Raw genomic sequence first — 21,395 nt, 5'->3', positions numbered from 1 at the left:
TGAGTTCTTCCCTCCTTCAGGGTAAGTCCTTCCCCTGGACCATGGGCTAGTGGTCACTACCGACGCCAGTCTCCTCGGCTGGGAAGCTGTTTTCCGTCACCACACGGCTCAAGGACGTTGGTCGCCTCGGGAATCACGCCTCGCAATCAACCTCTTAGAAACTCGGGTGATTCAGCTGGCTTTGCAGCATTTTCACCATCTGTCCTGGCGGGTCGCCCCATCCGGATTCAGTTGGACAATGCCACGGCCTTGGCTTACATCAGTTACCAAGGGGGCACCCTCAGCAGGGTGGCCATGCACGAAGTGGAACACATTCTCCGCTGGGCCGAGAAGAATCACTCACTGCGCAAACACAGCCTCAAAGGGGTTTTCGTCTCTTAAAAAGATTATCTTCCAGCAGATTTTTGTTATATAATATGACAGCATCATAAGTTGGGGACTGAGTCCATGATTCCAGTGATGTATCACTTAACTTATTGGGTGCAGTAATTGTGATAATGATACAGTTTGCTTTGCTGCAGATGTAGCAGGGCTCTACTGTTGAGCTGTGTTTAACCTCACACATTAGTTCTTTTTAGAAAGTGTGTTTGCTTGCATGATAGAGCAGCAAAGCCAGTACCATGAAATCCTGCCACTGCTCCTGATGGGTGGTCCATATGTAGTATACACATAAAGTACATAACTTCAAAAAAGGACAATGTGGATAATCTTGGGTAATTGGTTAGGAGTACAGTGTATTCTGCAGATTTCCAAAGTCGTTACTTCACTTGATACATTCTTTTCTTTTACTAGAAAACCAACTGAGAAATAAAATGAAACAACTGGAAAATGAAATGGAGGTGAGGTTCACAATTTATTCAACACTGCTTCCGATTTGATTTTCTTAACTTCAGAGGTTCAGCTTTTACTGCAGTAAAAATTTAGCTATATGTGTGTGTATGTATGTATGTGTGTGTGTGTGTATGTATATATGTGTGTGTATGTATGTATGTATGTGTATATATATATATATATATATATATGTGTTTGATGCATATCGTATTATTCAGCTATAAGACACACCTAGGTTTTAAAGGAGGAAGATAAGAAAAAAAAAGATTGAAGCAAAAAATGTCGTTATGACACACTGTTATGTGTATGGGGGGAAATCTGCTGCTGACACTGTTACTGGAGTAATGTCCCTCGATTCTGTACTAATGTCCCCCATCCTGGTATTCTGTATGTGATCCCCAACCTAGTATATATGCCCCTCCCCCATCCTGATATGTATGATCCCCATCCTGATATGTATGATCCCCATCCTGCTGTATATATGACCCAATCCAGGTATATGTTACCTCCCTTCCTGGTATACATGACCCCCTTTCCAGGTATAAAATGGCCCCCTTATTCTGGTATATATGGCCCCCATCACACCGCACACATACCATTCACTTTCATCAGTACATTAGCCTATTTACATATTTCAAAGTTAAACTTGGTGATCAAGGTAAGTGTTGGGCCCAGGGCTGTGGAGTCGGTAAGCCAAACCTCCGACTCCTCATTTTCCATGACTCCAACTCTGCCCTGCCAGGGCTGTGAAGATGGTAAGCCAAACCTCCGACTCAATCTCCTCAATTTCCATGACTCCGACTTTACCAATATGGGCTCCGACTCCACATTCCGGGTTGGGCCCCTCTCAAGGCGTGCAAGCAGTGTGTCGAGCGTTTATGGATGTGGGCGTCATAAGATGCCAAATGTTATAGCTATGGTTTGGCAAAAGCCAAGAAATCATTCCAGGGACTGTTACTTTTGTAAAGTAAAAACTTTAGGATACAACAAGAAAAATAAATCTAACTAAAATATCTGTAGGGAAGTGGGGTTGGTGCAGTGTGACAGGTAGGCAGAGACCACAGCAAAGTTTACAGCAAACATGTTTAATATCTAAACAGCTCACACAGTGCACAGCACACGGTATCCTCCGGATCACAGCCGGGGCGTCACAACAGTCCGTACACGAGACTGGTTGCCGAGGGCGACTGCACCACCGTATCATGCTGCAGGGTGTCAGGCGTTCGCTGCTCTTGGCTCTGTGTTACCTCACACAGACTGGACGCTGCAGAGCCACCTACTCTGCTGCTTGCAAACAAACACTGACACACCCAAACCCTATACTGCAGGGTTTCTAAGTGGAATCTGTGGCCATGGGTCACTTATAAGACCCGGCTTGGAGAAAGCAGACCACCCCACTACCATCCCGCAGTCTGCTTCAAAAATAAAAGCCCTTACTGGGTTTTCCTGAACATTAGCTTGACCAGGTCCACACTTACTTTTACTTTGCCTTGTGACTCACAGGCGTGCTACTTTGAATACAAGGCATTTCAGTGGGTCTAATAGGACTCCGTCCTCATCCTGAATGTACATATCGACCCTCGCATATGATCCCCCTCACTGCCTCACATATCCTAGACTACCATTAGCTATGCGTTCAGTGCCTCATTGAAATGCTGGTTTACCTTGAACAACCCTCTCTTTAAGAACAGAAGAGATTCAGTATTCTTCCTGGAGTAAATGCCCCTGAGTCAGCAATATAAACTTTCTCCTGAGGTACCACACATTTCTCAAATAGCAGAGGAAGAACCCACTATTCGGGTGTAGTCAGACAGCTGTATAAAACGGATGGAGATCCGAACGTAATGCATGACAGCTTCATATGTTTCTATGCAGCTGTCACTCTGGGGTCGGGAGAGCCACCGGCCAGTCAGTGCACCACGTTCTGATCTCCAGCTACTTCCCATGCTCAAAGATCAAGAGAAACTAGGAGCATTACTGCATTTCTTAATAAAGTGGGTAATCTGGAAAACTGACCACAGAAATAACATAAGACTTGTGGGTCGCAGTCCAGGACAACTATTTGAAAAGTGACTAATCAACACTTCCAGAAAAAGATGTGTTATCAACAAGTGCCAAGACAAAATTAGTTCCAAAAAAGAAACGAGCGTGTCTAATAAAGGCATACATTAATACATGATGGTAGGGGGATTTCAAAGGGATGTCAGTAATATATGATAGTATGAGCATGATCATATCTGCATGTCCTACCTGGTCATGTGGAGATGTATGCTGTTTGTATTCTGCTGCGTCTTCTATACCAGGCTTTATAAAGGGCATATTGTGGCCAAACAGCGTATATATTTAGGCTGTCTATGCAGTTGTTCCAATAAAGGGTTGATCACTCTTATGCTTTGGATACATTTTCTTTGTGGGTCTGTTAGCAAAATGTGGGAAGTTGCCCCAAAGTAGCACGGAGTTTGTGGCATGGTGCATAGTAGAGTGACCCGAATCGCTGTAACGCATTCCGGTTCATTATGGATTGCATGGTATTCTAAACCATGACGTGCGTGTGAATAGAGCCTCACATTGGTTGGTTAGATTCTTCTGTAGACAGGAAGTCTACAGTTCATGTTATGTATATCATATAGGCCAAGAGTACGTCTGGTATTTCAGCTCATTCCTTTTAGGTGAGACGAGCTGCCATGCTACATACAGACGGTAGATAATTGTGCTCCTATTGCTCTCAATAGACATAAATCGGAGCTCGCAGTGGAAGAGGGGTTCGGCACTTACAAGTAACCGTGTGGGAGGATCCGTCTGGCAAGTATTTTCAGAAGATGCCGATAATCTTTTATCCTGCAGCGACCAGACTGCAATGTCCTTTTTCCGTACGATAAAGGAAACTGTATTATTTAATGCATCCTGATTAATGTTTGGAAAAAGCATTAACATTATTGTAGAGCTGTTTTCCCGGCACAGCTTCACTTCTGGCTTCCACATTTCCCATCTGCTAACATTCTGCCTCCCATGGCTTTCTATTTAATGCAGATGGCACAGCTGTCCACGGGTACCAGAGATTCACATTTTTTACGGGAAGAAATTCGTCAACTAGAAGAACAGCTGGGTCAGAAAGAGCGTGAACTGAAAGACACAAGAAAGGAGCTCGAAAAGGAGAAACAAGTGAACGAACGTGTAAGTGACATGTTTCATGCCATGTTGGCCAATATTGGCGGACCTGAACAGTTTCTCATGGCTCTTCCAGCTATATAATGTCTACGGGGGCAAGGAGATCCCATCTGAGTTTCTTTTCCAAGGGTAGGAAAACTGATTAGCCATATTTGATTTTCTCTTGCTTTTTACCCACGGCAGTTAATCCCATCTTTGTCCAAAGACAAGTATGCATGCTAAATAGCATTATCAGGAGAATAGTGCTAGCTAAAGATCCTCCAACCAGTTCTTTAATGTCTACTCTGGGTTTCTAATGGTGACGACAAGTATGGACTCACTTCCTACTGTCACTTTTACAAAAAGTGGCCTTCACGTCACAGCAGAAAACTGAGGATGATGGCCTTGTAGGATGCAGAGCTTCTGAAATCCTGATGTTATTAGTGTCCTAAGAGCATTACCAGCCAGGACCTTGAATGAGTAAAGCACCAGTCAGTGTTAGGTAATTGTTTGTCTTCCTTAGAACTTTACAAAGGTAAGTTATGGTTTCACCATTGCTCTGGCTAGTCTAAGGAGGTTGCAAAAAGGTAAAGCTTTCTGCCGCCAGGTTCACATCTGCATCGTCAATTTTGATGTTCAGTTTCTTCATAAAAAGGAAAAAAAAAAAAAAAGGAAGTTTACAGAGTGCCAGACCTGCTTCGCAATAGACACCAATTCTGCCTGACTAACCCCATTAAAAATCATTGGGTTCCATTGTGGTGTCCGTCATTTTAACAAGAAGAATAGTGCCGAAGGCTGAAAGAGGTTGATTCACAAGAGACATTTATAGCAAATCTGTGACATAAACCATAGAAGTTTCACATCTGTAGGTGGGCATGTGATGGCGCATATATGAGCTCTCTCCATTCATTGCTATGGGTGTTACCAATAGAGTGGAGTGCGTTTGTTCCCATAGTAATGAATAGACTGAGTCACTGCATGTGTCTTCACCTCTTCACTCAATGGTTGTTCGCTGGAAGAGTGAAAGTGGGACCCCCAATCTGTACATAGCTCTGGGTTCTGGATGTGGGACCTGGAGCCATCACGCCTTTATGGCATTTACCAAAAATGTCGTTTGTCAGACAATCCTTTTAAATATGATCTGCAATGGAAGCTCCTGGCAGATCCTCTGACTCTGATGTGAACAGCGGTTTACATGCTAGGCTGGGGAATGTAGTGTAAGCCCTAACTTTGCTCCTTCAGTTAAACAGATACCCAAACGAATACACTTAAAAGACTCCCCCCTTAGCAGTTTGCTTCTGTGCAGGCCCAAGTGCTTTCCTGGATGGAGGGGGGAGTCTTCTAGTTTTTTGCTTGTTCCCTCATATTTGAACGGTGAGTTTGGCCTTACTTTCCATATATGTTACGATGGTACTAAAGGTTTTGACATACTGGTGATTATGCAAGTTTTACAAGTGGTTCTAGCAGTTACTATCTATTTAAGTGATTTACATGTTATTGTCTTATTGCAAAACCACTATATTTTTCTCATTTTTGTGGCTCTACAAGTTGTATATTGATTTGGCACCTGATCTAGATATGGTATTCTATTACAACTTTCATAAAATGTTTAAAGGGAACCAGAAAGGAGATTCATGATGCCTGAACCACAGGCAGCATAAATCAGACTCTGGCTGTGTTATTGCAACCTTGTGTGCTTTACTCTGGAGCGTTGTGGCATCTCGGAGAAAACAGTCATTGACAAGCCCCTTGGTGTACTGTGCATTTCAGGTGACTAATCCAAGGCTGGTCCCCCGTGACTTCTCCTCGCCCCACTATCCTAGACTGATAGTTATCTCTCAATATGTATGTGCTTAGAGTCCTGTCAGTCATGGGGAACTTGGCAGAGAGAAGCCTCTTGGATTAGGCCTCTTGGATTAGGCCTCTTGGATTTAAGCCTCTTGGATTTAAGCCTCTTGGACTTAAGGTACTGTCACACTTAGCGATGCACCAGCGATCCCGACCAGCGATATGACGCGGTCAGGATCGCTGGTGCATCGCTAAGTGGTCGCTAGTGAACTGCCACACAGGCAGATCTCACCAGCGACATCGCAGGGGTCGGGGGTCGCTACTTACGAGGCGATCCTGACGTCCTCCTGCCCGCGTCCACGCATCGCTCGTCTCCACAGCAGGTAGCCCCAGCAAGAAGCCGACGACGAGAAACGGCCCAGGCCGTTCTCGCGCGATCAGCGATAACCAGCGGGGGAGCGGTCGGAGGTAAGTATCAGACATAGCGATATCGCTAGCAAAATCACTATAACGTCACAAAAACCAGTGACGTTATAGTGATATTGCTAGCGATATCGCTTAGTGTGACAGGCCCTTTAAGCCTCTTGGACTTGGGCCTCTTGGACTTGGGCCGCTTGGACTAGTCATCAGAGATGCACAGTTGCCAGCAGCTTTTCAGCAGTGTGCTTTTTCTGAGACACTGCAGTGTTTTCAGAGTAAAACCTACATGGCTGTATTAAACCCAATAACGCAGATGTTGCCCATTGTTCAGGCAGCATTAATCTGCTGTCAGGTTCCATTTAATAACCTTTATGAAAATATTTATGCATCTTTTATTGTGTATTTTAGCTTGCACTCCGAAATGAAGAGACTGATAATGAAAACAGCAAGCTTCGGCGAGAGGTTGGTCTTAACCCCATTGTTTGTACATACCAAGGTTAGCATGGCCAATATTTTGCAATTTCTAACTTTTTTTTATCCTAGCTGTTTTGTAAGGTCATGTTCTCATGAACTGGATTCTGCTTAGTTTTCGGCACATATTCCGTGCTATAGAGACAGAATAAGAATGTTTTCACTAGCTATGCATGTGATTGTAATCTTTTATAGTATAGTATTTTCAGGGTTTTTTTGTTGTATTTTGTTGCTCTATTTCTCTCCTTCCTTCCTTGTTATATCTTTCTTTTGGCTAATAGTATATGTTGCTCTTCCCTTAACCATTTCTTAATTTTGGAGAAAAAAGCACTTAAGAAAAAGGTGAGGTGCGTTGCAGTAATTAGGCTCAGTCTTACCGGCAGTGTTAATAAAGTAGATTAGAAATTGTTCTCGTCTTTGTAGACTAATGTCCCGTCTCTTCGGTGAAACAGAACGAACAACTGCGACAAGATGTCATTGATTACCAGAGGCAGATTGCCTCCCAAAGAGAAACGCTTCTAACACGTGGCGAGGGGCAGGACTACAAGACTGTACTATCAAAGAAGAACATGGAGCTGGTGCAATATCTTGATGAAATTCAGGTAAAGCAATCATTGTCTTCTACTCTCATCCCAAGGTTTCTCTACCCAGTGTGTATTGCCCTACTATAGGATAATTACTGGAATTTGAAATTGCAAGAATAAAATAATGTGTCCATAGAACAATGAAGTATAAATTACCGGGCTCTCTCAAGTTAAGTTAAGTGGCCTTAAATAGAATATTTTCAGGATACAATGGTCTTTCCAGGTCCAATGTAGCTTGAAGCCACATCCTTATGCATGAAAATGCCACAGTCATTCCGGATCTACTGCACATACCAATACATGTATCACTGGAGCACATGCTCTGGCTGTAGAGAACCTCCTTTCTACAGTACACTGCGGTACTGCAGGCTTTGTGATGCTCCTTGAGACACCAAGTGATGATGGCTCCATTTTATCATTACTGTATGGGAATCTGAAGAAGTTCCTGTCCTCACCACATAAGTGATTATATAGCTCGCGGCAGCACTTTGTAGCTCTTCTTATATAAGGAAAGTGTCCATATTGGTTATTTGCTTATTTTTCTTTAATCTTCACTTTAATTTTTAAATTGACTGTCAGCATAATTTCACACCTCAAACTATTTATATGCGCATGTAGCTCTGTCAAAGACAGGTCCAGCAATACCTTTACATGGCCAGTGGTTTCCTCAGTGTTTGAATTGATATACAAATCTGTAAATCTGAAGCCTCTGTCACTCCAGCTCTATGCCCTGCCTCCTCTTGCTTGACTGACTGCTTTTTTCCCTGAAATCACACAGCATAGTGGCTGTCAGTCAAGCAGATTGAGGTAACATTGGCAGAGGAATAGAGCTGGAGTGACAGAAGCTTCAGATCTATAAATGGTTGTTCAGCCTCATTTGTATATCAATTCAAATGCTGATTTCTCTGTAATGGAGGAAGTGACAATCTCTTAACTTACAATGTTTGTTCCAGAATAAGTGATTTATGTTGTAACTTATAGGACCACAGCTGTTTCCTGTAGTGTCTCCTGTCCGCACCGAGAAGGATTGGGCTGGTGAAAATAGTGATTGGTGGGGCCAACACCAATCAGAAATGTATCATCTAACCTATAGAAAACTAAGCCTCCTTTTAAAATTTCACTTTAATTCCAGGCCAGTGCAGTAGTTTTGGAAGCCCTTATTATAGGTGTACACAGCTACATAGCACATACTTTATTTTCTAATGCAGAGCTTGAGCGAGGCTAATGAGAGGTTGGAAGCCCAGAACATGGAAATGACAAAGAATCTGGAACAATCTGTCCAGGAAATGGAGAAAATGACTGATGAGTACAGCAAAATGAAGCTTATGGTGCAGCACAGTGACCGTGCTATGGACCAGCTAAGGAAGGAGAAGGATCACTACAGACTTCAGGTGGGTTATTCCCATCTGACACTTTCCCTGTCAGTGCAATGCACTGTGATAATTTACAAATGGATAAAGGATTAGTATTTTGTAATGCTTGGCCGCACATAATGAAATGAGTACTGCCTGCCTTTTAAAGGGCTCAAAAAGAAAAAATGATGGCATACAGAGTAGCAAGCTCCACTATTTAAGGGCTTTTTCTTCTGCTCGGGTGGATGGAACTGCCTTCAGCCGAGTTCACTTTGTAGTTGTGAGTGTGGCCAGCTCTCTCTGCCGACACAGCTCTCCATTACATCTGTCTGTATACAGCATGGAGTATATACCCATGTACACACACCGCTGTAGTTTCTGGGTAATGTATATACACTGGCTGCTGTACTTATTGTATGAATACATTCAGATATCCCGCTATCCATCCCATCATCCATCTCAGTGATGGGGAGTAGGGGATAATCTGTATTGTCAGGGCTGGTGTAATGGTGATTTGTGCATTTCTTCTTTTCCCTGCATTGTCATGTACAGGAGATCATGCTGGGCCTGTGTGTGACTCTGGGGGAGGAGATTGAGGGGTTTAGGTGGAGTTGCAGGTTTGTGCTCACTGCTGGCTTGCAGCCCAGAGCAAGGCATGATGGGAAATGTAGTAAGAAAGGAGCAGAGGATACTTAGGAGGAAGTAATGGCCGTGACAACAAAGCTGGTGCCAGTGCACAGGAAGCAAAGAAGACCGGTATAAAACAACATGAAACTTGGCAGAAAAGGTATACAAAGTTATTCAGGAGCATTATCCTTTAAAGGGGTATTCCCATCTCCAAGATCCTATCCCAATATATAGTAGATGTAGTAGTAATAATAATAATAATAATATTGGCAAAAACCTCCAATTAAAAATGTAGTATAGTTTGTCTGATTAGCTAATGTTTCTTTCCTCATGTGCAGGCATTGCAGGACCTTAGGTGTCTATGGTTACTTCCACTACCAACTAGCTAACTAACTGTCATTATATCAGTGGTCGTAACCATGGATACATAAGGTCCTGCAATACATGCACATGAGGAAAGAAACATGGCGAATCAGAAACCCTATACTACATTTCTAATTGGAGGTATCTGCTAATATTATTAATAATCCTACTACATGTTGGGATATAATTTTGGCGCTGAGAATACCCCTTTAAGCATTTATGGCATAACCTGTATGTGAGCCATGCTAGTTGACAACCTCTTGTAAGTCTTGAACGATGTACAATCCCTTTGATGTCCATGGTATTCTGTGTTAATAATGTAATGGGCAGTCTGAGATGTTAACAGTTGCTGCATCTTCATTATGTGTTTTTGTAATCTAATGAATAAAAGACCATTTTCTAAAAAAAATCTCAATTGTAGCTTTCTTTAGCTACCTGTGCGATGGTTGGCTTCAAGCATGAGACTTTTCCGGCCTTTTATGCTTGTTGTTGCATCTGTGACTACAGTAAGGCTACACAGGGAGGTTCTAGTATACATTTTATATGGTTTTGCATGTCACAGAGGATCTTGTCACTTCTGTTCAGGTTACAGAGCTGACAGACCAGTTAAAAGCAAAAAATGAAGAAGATGACCCGGTTATGGTGGCAGTAAATCTGAAAGTGGAAGAATGGAAGGTATGGACAGGCGTATAAAGAACAGCTTGACCTTTCTTCCTGCTGCTTGTATATTGACTCCTTGTCTTGTAGGGCATTCTGGCTTCCAAGGATAAAGAGATGCTGGAGTACCAACAAATGGTGCACAACTTGAGAGAGAAACTAAAAGTTGCGGAGTTAGATGCCGATAAGAGCAGTGTGCTAGCTCTCCAGCAGGTAAGGCTCCCCCGAGTACTGATCTTGGACAGTTTATTGTGTTGTATTTTTTTTTATTGGTTTTCTTACTTTTTTCCCCCTGTATATTAGGGCTTACAAGAGAGGGATAATCACATCAAGTTGTTAACCGAACAATTGGAACAGCACACTAAAGACATGGAGTCCTATTCACTTCACATTGAAGATCTAAAACGGCAATTGCAGGCAGAAAAAGGTATATTAATAGGAATTTATTTGGCCACTTTGCCTACCTAGTTTGCCATCTTTTGTTACATTTGTTTATTAGGAAATATGGGGGCATTTTTCAGTCTCTCTGTAAACTCCAGTAATATATATTATATAAAGGGAAACTGTCTGCTGGATTTTGCTTTGTTATCTGAAGACAGCAGGAGGAAGTGGTTACAAGCACAGGTTTCAGCGATGCTTCTCTTATCAATCTCTGAGGTTTTGTTTGCTTACAATGATGGTTTTAGCACCAGTAGCTTATCGTTGCTGTGACTAGCTGGTCACATGAGCGTGGTCTGACACGCCCCCTCCTGTGATAAACTGCTCCCTGTCTATGGACATTGTACATGGAATGTCTGGTGTGGGCGTGGTTAGCGTTCTCAGCTCTGCTTCATTGCTAAATCTAAAAGCTCTGTGTCAGAACGGCGGCACCCGGTAAACTAAGCGATATATCATTGGATTCAGCTTCTCCTTGCCTACGTCATGCTGCTCTCAGATGAGGTAGCTGAAACCTGCTGACAGATTCCCTTTTTTAAACCATCTTGTAACCTTTCTACCGTAGGTGACTCAAGTTATGCACAACATAATCGGGCAGAGAGACTTGAAGCAGTGGTGCAGCTCACAGAGCAAAGACTTAGGGAAGCAGAACGTATTGCAGAATTGGCTGAGGATGACGCACGTCAAAAGGATAAAGACCTGATTGATGCTCTTAGGAGAATGAAAGAGTATGAGACGGTAAGCGGGGTCTCTGCTCGGACTGCAAACTTTAAGGGGGTGGACAACTCCTTTTAAATGTCCACAATATGCTGAAGTAAAAAAAAAAAAAAAACAACCTGCACCTCACTTGGGCTTGCACCACTTTTCTGCTTTCGGTCATCACTTCCACGATGATCCTATGACATACACAATATTACATAAGCATTGCATCCCATCAGCAGTCTCCCATCTAAAGATTACGGTGTGTAAGGAGGGATATCTGGGAAGAAGGTATGTGGGTTGTTTTTTTTTTTTTTTTTTTTTTTCCTTTTTCGTTTTATATATTCAGAGGGGGTTTTTCCTATAATAGTTTACCCTTATATTACTATTGTACTGTTTAAGTACACAATCCACACAGTGTTCAAAAACTTAAATATACTTTATATTACATATTTGGAACTGCTTCTGTCTGTATAATCTAAATCTGCATTCACAATTCTGCAGGCGTCAAAGCTGGATTTTCTATCCTTTGTTGTAATAGCACCAAGCATTAATAGCAGGTAGAAAAAAGACAACCAGTATCCCAGTGCTGTACATGAAATCGAAATCAGCTCGGCTATTGAGGATCTGTCTCCAGTTTTCAATCCCAACCAACAGAACTGTAAAATGTTAGCGTGATATAATATGTTTCTAAGATAGTATGTGTCTGCATATGTGTATATTACATTCTTTATATAACTAATATTCCATGTGTTTGTTGAAGGGAATCTACGGTCTCGAGGAAGCAGTTGCTGAGATAAAAGAACTGAAGACCCATCTAAAGATAAGGGATCATGAAATTGAGACCCTTACTACAGATATTAACAAACTAGAGCTGAAAATAAATGATATTCTCGATGAAAATGAAGAGCTCCGGGAACGTCTAGGTACATTTTTAATTATCAAAAACAAATGTATTTCATAAACTCCACAATCACTAGAAAAATAGAACAGTTAGTAATTGCGTATAGCAGAAAAAGCGTGCGTATGGGTCACACCCACTAGTCAATCACCATGAGGATTGTAGGGATTCACTTTTTCTGGTAGGCATCAGGCCTTGGGTATTGTTCACACAGGTAATGCAGTTTTGGCCCAACACGTGCAGTTTTTATTGCTTTCCTCAGGTTGTATGTTTGTTATTTTTTGATACTCCTGTCCGTATTACATTGTTAGTCTTGTTGGTGTATCACGGTACACTACTCCCCTCTTCTCTGAGTGGGGAAAGGGTATAGACTGAGGGCAGATTCAGGACTTAAGACGAGGTACGTGGCCCCAGCGTCTTCACCATCAGAAGTAATCCGGGGATTAGGTTGAGCTAGGTCACTCTCAAGCATTTGGGACAGGAAAGGAGCCCCTAGTCCCGAGACACCTGACAGAGTCGTGAAAGTCTACCTCTTTAGAGGACACAGCACACTCTTCTAGGGTAGGAAAAGCAAGGCTGATTTCTTCTACAAGCCTCGTCACACTTGTCCACTGGTAATACTCAACTTGCAGCACAGCATCATGCCTTCTGATGGGGGGGCCAGCTACAATGCCAGACAACTAATTGACAGATGTAGTGTTTCTGGGAACTTTTCAGAATAAGCTGTCCTGTGGGTGCTCATAAGAAATAACACTATTTTTAGTAAATAAATGACTTGGGTCCTTTTTTGTGTGGTTTTTTTTTTTTTTTTTTTTTTCATTTGCACCATTTTCTGAAGGCTCTAACTTTATTTCAGTTGTCTATGTTCTATGTGGTTGGACATTAACTGCTATGATGTCCCCAATACAGATTAGTACCAAGAGATCCTTTATCTTTTATTCCTGTGTAGCACACATACGGAAGCAGTAGATGCTTTGAGGACATTATACAGCAGTACTGTGAACTCAGCAATAAAGTGAGATAAAAGCACTTGCAAGAAGCTGCTGTACAAACTTTGTGGCTGTCAGTGCCACTTCCTTCCCAATACAGATTAATAGGAGGTTTAACTAGACACCTCACTATATTGGCAGTTAACTTTCTTTGACCATGGTTAAGTTGAGCTGTTCTTTGAGAGTGAATGATGAGTTCAGGAGATGGGAGGGCGGTGTGGAAGTGGCTCATAAGTGGAGAAAGTAGCCGATTTCTTCTCTGATGGTTTCTTCTATCCCCCTGTGTTATTGATTTATGCAAATTTTTTAGAAACAATAGTATTGGTTTAATAGAAGTATTCCACATTTTGTGTAACAGGACTTGACCCCAAAACTGTGATTGATCTGACTGAATTTAAAAATGTGAAGGCTCTCAAACAGCAACAGTACAGAGCCGAAAACCAGGTCCTTTTAAAGGAGGTAAGGGTTGTTTCTATGCTTTAATGTTAGTTCATGTTGGACTTGTGTATTGCCAACTGTTTAGCAATAAGGTTCGGATACGGCTTTAAAGAAGGCACCACTTGGATATGACATAATTTTATTATACAATGATTAATTTAAATGATAAAACACCAAATTAATGGAATGGCAGATATATTACCCTGTTTTGTGTTAATTCATTTGATGTGAATCATACAGAACATAGAGAAATAAGCATCATTACTATACATTACCAAGTATTGTAGCATCACTTCTCCACTGGAGGGACCACAGTGTCAGCGAGAAGGAAATACACTGGTCTTGTCATCACAGAAACCGTGCATCCACGATACCTTCTGGAAATGTCCCTCCCTCACTGAACCGGGTCCACCTTTTTATACACAAAACTCCAGATCCTCCCCTATTACATCTGTGCAGTATGTTTAGGCTGCATCAAAATCTTGAAACTGCACAGTTGGTTGTTGTCTTGATAACAGCACAAGACTTCAAGGTCTGTTTGTTACAGACTACTACAATCTTAAAGTTTGTTTTCACCAACCCAAGATCTGTTTGCCTTTAACAATCAATGTTGCCTGTCAAAGTTCAACATATGTTGCTTGTTACAAAGTTAACTCTTCATGATCATAGCATAACGCTCTAAGATGGTGGCATGTGATCAGCATGACTTCCATAATCACCTATTCTGAAAACTGGATACCTATCGTAACCCAGTCACATACTCATACTCGTCTCATTTGTATCACAATCGGTCCTCGATTATTGATGTCATGCATGACCATTGCTACATGAGACCATCAAAACATTTTGGTCTCTCTAGTCTTCGAGCATCATACTATTGTTCAAGCAGCATAAATATTCATTATCTATACAGTTGTTATTCCTATTGTCTTTGTAATTTTCCTAGCACATGTGTAAGAATACACCACACAACTCTTATATTAGAATACCACACAGAATTAGTTGGAAAGCTCCTTGTAGAATTCCCATCAGTTCCTTTAACCCAATTGGCCGGGTATAGAAAAGTTAAAGTACTCAGTATCTATCACTATTTGTCAAAGCAAATATCACAGTGGTCACTTGTGTGCAAATCAGGATAATGAATCTTTACATAGCTTCAAAGACCACAGAACAATCAACCTTGTCTTACGGTATTAACACAGAGCAAACGCTTTGTGGCTCAGTAGTTCAGCATCAATGATATTACACCATAGTACAGTTAGGTCCATATATATTTGGACAGACAACATTTTTCTAATTTTGGTTCTAGACATTACCACAATGAATTTTAAACAAAACAATTCAGATGCAGTTGAAGTTCAGACTTTCAGCTTTCATTTGAGGGTATCCACATTAAAATTGGATGAAGGGTTTAGGGGTTTCAGCTCCTTAACATGTGCCACCCTGGTTTTAAAGGGACCAAAAGTAATTGGACAATTGACTCCAAGGCTATTTCATGGACAGGTGTGAGCAATCCCTTCGTTATGTCATTCTCAATTAAGCAGATAAAAGGCCTGGAGTTGATTTGAGGTGTGGTGCTTCCATTTGGAAGGTTTTGCTGTGAAGGAAACAAAGGAAACAAAGGAGCTCTCCGTGCAGGTGAAACAAGCCATCCTTAAGCTGCAAAAATAGAAAAAAACCATCCGAGAAATTGCTACAACATTAGGAGTGGCAAAATTCACAGTTTGGTACATCCTGAGAAAGAAAGAAAGCACTGGTGAACTCATTGATGCAAAAAGACCTGGGCGCCCACGGAAGACAACAGTGGTGGATGATCGCATAATCTCCATGGTGAAGAGAAACCCCTTCAAAACAGCCAACCAAGTGAACAACACTCTCCAGGAGGTAGGTGTATCAATATCCAAATCTACCATAAAGAGAAGACTGCATGAAAGTAAATACAGAGGGCTCACTGCACGGTGCAAGCCACTCATAAGCATCAAGAATAAAAAGGCTAGACTGGACTTTGCTAAAAAAACATCTAAAAAAGCCAGCACAGTTCCGGAAGAACATTCTTTGGACAGATGAAACCAAGATCAACCTCTACCTGAATGATGGAAAGAGAAAAGTATGGCGAAGGCGTGGTACAGCTCATGATCCAAAGCATACCACTTCATCTGTAAAACACGGCAGAGGCAGTGTGATGGCTTGGGCATGCATGGCTGCCAGTGGCACTGGGTCACTAGTGTTTATTGATGATGTGACACAGGACAGAAGCAGTCGAATGAATTCTGAGGTATTCAGAGCCATACTGTGTGCTCAGATCCAGCCAAATACAGCCAAACTGATTGGTCGTCGTTTCATACTACAGATGGACAATGACCCAAAACATAAAGCCAAAGTAACCCAGGAGTTTATTAAAGCAAATAAGTGGAATATTCTTGAATGGCCAAGTCAGTCACCTGATGTCAACCCAATTGAGCATGCATTTCACTTGTTAAAGACTAAACTTCAGACAAAAAGGCCCACAAACAAACAGCAACTGAAAACCACCGCAGTGAAGGCCTGGCAGAGCATCAAAAAGGAGGAAACACAGCGTCTGGTGATATTCATGAGTTCAAGACTTCAGGCAGTCATTGCCAACAAAGGGTTTTCAACCAAGTACTAGAAATGAACATTTTATTTACAATTATTTAATCTGTCCAATTACTTTTGGTCCCTTTAAAAAAAAAAAAAAAAAAAAAAAAGGGTGGCACATGTTAAGGAGCTGAAACTCCTAAACCCGTCATCCAATTTTAATGTGGATACCCTCAAATGAAATCTGAAAGTCTGAACTTCAACTGCATCTGAATTGTTTTGTTTAAAAATCATTGTGGTAATGTCTAGAACCAAAATTAGAAAAATGTCTCTGTCCAAATATATACGTCCCTAACTGTATATTGAAATATATAGTGTTTGGATTCAAACAACCATATTTCATATTTGCAATACATTCCACCCTTGGTCTAGTGACCACACTATATCAAAGTATATAAACAATATATTACAATATGTAGGCTATAAGATATCCATATTTTTATTAGCACCACAACTTGAATGCTCTACCTTTAAAATTTTCTGGAGGTGTAGGGGTAGGTCATTATTTTCTTTAGTTTTATGTTTCACTGTGTTTAATTGTATTGACACCATAGGCCTCTTTAACACTTTCAGTTTTTTGTTTCAGTTAAAATCCGCCAAAAAGGCGGAAAAGCGGATCCGTTAGTAACTGATGTCAACGGATGGCACAGGATCCTTATTTTGACGGATCCGTAGAATTTTAAAAGAGAGAGAGAGAGAGAGAGAGAGAGAGAGAGAGAGAGAGAGAGAGAATTTTTCGTCCGCCAGAAAGGATTTCAGGGTTAATTTTCTCCCTGACTTCCTTTCTGCGGGCATGCGCAATGGAAAATGCGGATCCAACAACCAAAAAAACGTTGCAAGGTCCGTTCCGGATGACAAAGATTTGGCGGTTCCTCACAAAAACGGATCCAACGGATGGCCATCCGTCAAGATGCGCCAGTAATGCAACTCAATGGGGAAATAAACGGATCCTCAAAAAAAAATGGCTGATCCGTTTTTTTCAAAACCTGGTGGATTTTGACTGATTGTCAAAAACTGAAGTGTGAAAGAGGCCATAGAAATAACGGGAAGGATCTTTCGCTCTGGTTGAAACAGATATACATTTCTGGACGTGATAATAAAGTTTATGTTGTAACTAAACAGATTGAGCGACTAGAAGAGGAAAGACTTGAACTTAAAAAACAAGTTCGCAAGCTGGCTCAAGAAAAAGGAAAAAAGTATGCAACCCTTGGTAAGAGACATTTTTATGTTTCGCCTTTTTCATAGTTTTTGTTCTTTTTTTTTTTTTTATTTTAACCACAATATGAGTTTTTTGTATAAATCGCTGAAAGTGAAAGGACTAGTTACACAGGCCTAAAATAAGTGGAATATGCAGGCTTGGGCTGTTTTACTCTGTCAAGAGGGAATCCTGTCACATACAGTTGCTTCACACTAAATTAGAATATTATCAAAAAGTTAATTTAGTTCAGTTCTTCAATACAAAAAGTGAAACACATATATAGAGTCGTTACAGAGTGATCTATTTTAAGTGTTTGTTAATGTTGATTATGGCTTACAGCCAATGAAAACCCAAAAGTCATTCTCTCAGTAAATTAGAATAATTAACAAAAAACACCTGAAAAGGCTTCCCAAGCGTTTAAAAAGGTCTCTTAGTCTGTTTCAGTAGGCTCCACAATCATTGGGAAGATTCTGGCTTGACAGATGTCCAGAAGGCAGACTGTTATGAATGGGTCACCGAGGAGGATGACAGGAACAGGCTAAGCCAACAGACGACCAGAGAGGTTGGTAACTAAGTGGATTGCAGACCCCTGATCCTATCAACACAAGTAGCAGTAGCCGTGGAGCGTTCCTACGATGCCCTAGACGCTTCGTCACAGTCGGAGAATTAACTAAGCCTAAAGACAAAAAGGTGAAATCTAAACTGCCCTGGAGCAGATCCCCAAAGGAATAGACAGCCCCCAAACATATATTGTCGGTGAGACAAGATGAAACACAAACACAGGCAGAGAACAGACTGAGCAAACGGTGGGGCGCAAGCTATCTAGACAGGACAGAAAAGATACAGTCTGCAATCACGCACAAAACCCTAAAAAAGTCCAACACTTCTGATATACAAAAAACCTGAGGCCACACGACCTCACCCCCGCTAGGTCAGCACTCTGGTATAAACTGGCAGCAAAGCAAAAAGATACTAACATAACAGGGGACTGAACAAGCTGTAACATATGAAGCAGGGCCCAGCGCTGCCCCCAGCATGGAGCAAGCTGAACCCTAGCAACAAAGCAGAAAGCAAAACAAAAAGGCACAACCAGATTAGATGCAAAGGATTAGCAAAAGAATCACTTAACTGAACCATGCAGATCAGGCAGGGGACAAAAGAACTCCAATCGCACAGAGAGGAAATCACCAGCAACCACCAAGAGCAGCCAGCTCAATTATATCCGAGCAAGGGAGTTCACAGCAGACAATGACACACTCCACAAGGAGGGTAAGCCACAAAAGGTCATTGAAAAAGAAGCTGGCTGTTCACAGAGTGGTATGTCCAAGCATATTAATGGAAAGTTGAGTGGAAGGAAAAAGTGTGATAGAAAAAGGTACACAAGCAACCGGGATAACCGCAGCCTTGACAGGATTGTTAAGAACAGGCCATTCAAATATTTTGGGGAGATTCACAAGGAGTGGACTGCTGCTGAAGTGTTTGCTTCAAGAGCCACCACACACAGACATATCCAGGACATGGGCTACAAGAGTCGTATTCCTTGTGTCAAGCCACTCATGACCAATAAACAATGCCAGAAGCGTCTTACCTGGGCCAAGGAGAAAAAGAACTGGACTGTGGCTCAGTGGTCCAAGGTGTTGTTTTCAGATGAAAGTAAATTTTGCATTTCATTTGGAAATCAAGGTCCCAGATTCAGGAGGAAGAGTGGAGAGGCGCACAATCCAAGCTGCTTGAGATCTAGTGTGAAGTTTCCACAATAAGTGATGGTTTGGGGAGCCTTGTTATCTGCTAGTGTAGGTCCACTGTGTTTTATCAAGACCAAAGTCAGTGCAGCTATCTACCAGGAAATTTTAGACGCCCCCTGATGAAGGATGAGCATCCGAAATGCGCGTCGGGGCAGATTCGCTGACCCTGGTAGCCCTGTTTTGTGCCACTCACTTGAGGTAATTATATGTATGTTGGCACCTAATCAATGAAGCATTACATATGACACTTGCCTGTCTAAGGCCTAGTATAGCATTTTTATTGCGGCTCTGTGTGTTGCCTACAGCTTAGATAGATGGGGCCATGAGGATTTGTGCATTTTGGTGGGTGTATTTATTTGATTACTATCCTCACACTTGTGATCTTATCACCTTCCTTCAGCTGTGGCCCTTTAGACTTAAGGTTTTTCATATGCAACAACTAGGTTTCCTGGGTCAGAGTGCCTTTTTCCATAGCTGCACGGTTATGCTTGTGCTTGCACCATTTGTTCACTGTCTGTCTTTTGCCTACTTAAAATTGTTTCAATAAAGATTTACACATTTGTATGCAATGGACCTGTGGGTGTGTTTTTTGGTGTTTACACCATTCCTCTTATGCTATTGATTAGCGATTGGTCCATATTGTTATCCCTTGGCAGCTGTATTTTACAGATACTTAAATGACATGATATATGTCTTGTATATGTTATGTCATGTTGCTGTTGTTCATTAGCATTTTCTACTACAGGAAATTTTAGAGCACTTTATACTTCCCTCTGCCGACAAGCTTTTTGGAGATGGAAATTTCATTCTCCAGCAGGACTTGGCACCTGTCCACACTGCCAAAAGTATCAATACCTGGTTTAAAAACAACAGTATCACTGCGCTTGATTGGCTAGCAAACTTGCCTGACCTTAACCCCATAGAGAATCTATGGGATATTGTCAAGAGGAAGATGAGACGCCAAACCCAATAATGCAGACGAGCTGGAGGCTGCTATCAAAGCAACATGGGCTTCCATAACACCTCAGCAGTGCCACAGGCTGATCATCTCCCTGCCACACCGCATTGATGCAGTAATTGATGCAAAAGGAGCCCCAACCAATTATTGAGTGAATGTACTGCACATACATTTCAGTTGGCCCACATTTCGGATTTTAAAATCATTTTTCAAGCTGGTGTTATAAAGTATTCTAATTTACTGAGATAATGACTTTTGGGTTTTCATTGTATGTAAGCCATAATCATCAACATTAACAAAAATAAACACTAGAAATAGATCACTCTGTTTGTAATGACTCTATGTATGAGTTTCACTTCTTGTACTGAAGAACTGCAATTCACTTTTTGATGATATTCTAACTTTAGTGACAATCACTTGTATGCAGAGCTCATAGCCCAACATGCAATTTTTTTGCAGTCTAGACTCAGTGGGTATATTTTCCTTTGATGAATGGTCTTCTGTTGGAAAACTTAGCCGAATATATAGTTGTAAAAAAAAAAAACATACCGTCGTTGTCTCATAATAGCTAGAGGTATGCCAAATGGTACGTGTTGGTCTACTACAGGTATGGATCTATTCGGATTATACACTGGGGACGTTTTCTTATAAAGCGACAGTCTTTGCTGACAAAATGACAACCTCTTTAATAACCACAAAACATTTATTTTTTTAATACATCCAATTATGGAATTTATTATTATTCCAAGATCTATTAATTAAAATGTACTTTGTTCGTGGGAAAACCCCTGTAAAGAGCAGTTCTCAATGTCAGGCCACAGCTGCAAAAGGAAACAAGATTGTAGGGTGAGAGATAAAATCGTATAATCCAAATGTATTTCTCCTACGCCTCATTGGGGGACACAGAGACAGCGGGTGTTATGCTGCTGGCTACTAGGAGGACACTAAGTAAACCAGAAAAAGTTAGCTCCTCCCCTGCAGTATACACCCTCTCGCTGGCTGAGATTTCTTCAGTTCTTGGTTAGTGTCTATAGGAGGCACTTGGGTCTGGTTTAAGACCCCACAGTTTTTATTTTATTTTTGATTTTTCTGTAAATTTTTATTTTTTAATTAACAGAGTGAATGGGGCGACGGTTTCTTTCTATGGCCTGCTCTACCCCGAACCAACAACAGGCA

The 21,395-nt window shown here is 41.5% G+C and overlaps 1 protein-coding gene across 3 annotated transcripts in view; it reads left to right on the top strand.

Annotated features, from left to right (window-relative positions):
- The window catches only part of CEP290 (centrosomal protein 290), a 378,885-nt gene that overhangs the window by 29,155 nt on the left and 328,335 nt on the right, over nucleotides 1-21,395 (top strand). For all 3 annotated transcript variants that reach the window (XM_073557000.1, XM_073556998.1, XM_073556999.1), the window contains 12 exons: nucleotides 793-839; nucleotides 3,862-4,005; nucleotides 6,595-6,648; nucleotides 7,110-7,259; nucleotides 8,450-8,632; nucleotides 10,169-10,258; nucleotides 10,331-10,453; nucleotides 10,544-10,667; nucleotides 11,241-11,413; nucleotides 12,138-12,300; nucleotides 13,623-13,723; nucleotides 17,441-17,528. In XM_073557000.1, coding sequence (XP_073413101.1) covers nucleotides 793-839; nucleotides 3,862-4,005; nucleotides 6,595-6,648; nucleotides 7,110-7,259; nucleotides 8,450-8,632; nucleotides 10,169-10,258; nucleotides 10,331-10,453; nucleotides 10,544-10,667; nucleotides 11,241-11,413; nucleotides 12,138-12,300; nucleotides 13,623-13,723; nucleotides 17,441-17,528 — 1,440 coding nt within the window. The remainder of the gene's footprint in view (nucleotides 1-792; nucleotides 840-3,861; nucleotides 4,006-6,594; nucleotides 6,649-7,109; nucleotides 7,260-8,449; nucleotides 8,633-10,168; nucleotides 10,259-10,330; nucleotides 10,454-10,543; nucleotides 10,668-11,240; nucleotides 11,414-12,137; nucleotides 12,301-13,622; nucleotides 13,724-17,440; nucleotides 17,529-21,395) is intronic.

The sequence above is a fragment of the Dendrobates tinctorius genome, unplaced genomic scaffold (genome assembly GCF_039654945.1).
Source record: "Dendrobates tinctorius isolate UK_male_01 unplaced genomic scaffold, ASM3965494v1 ptg000241l, whole genome shotgun sequence".
Taxonomy (NCBI): Eukaryota; Metazoa; Chordata; class Amphibia; order Anura; family Dendrobatidae; genus Dendrobates; species Dendrobates tinctorius.
This window is presented reverse-complemented; position numbering and strand designations above follow the sequence as displayed.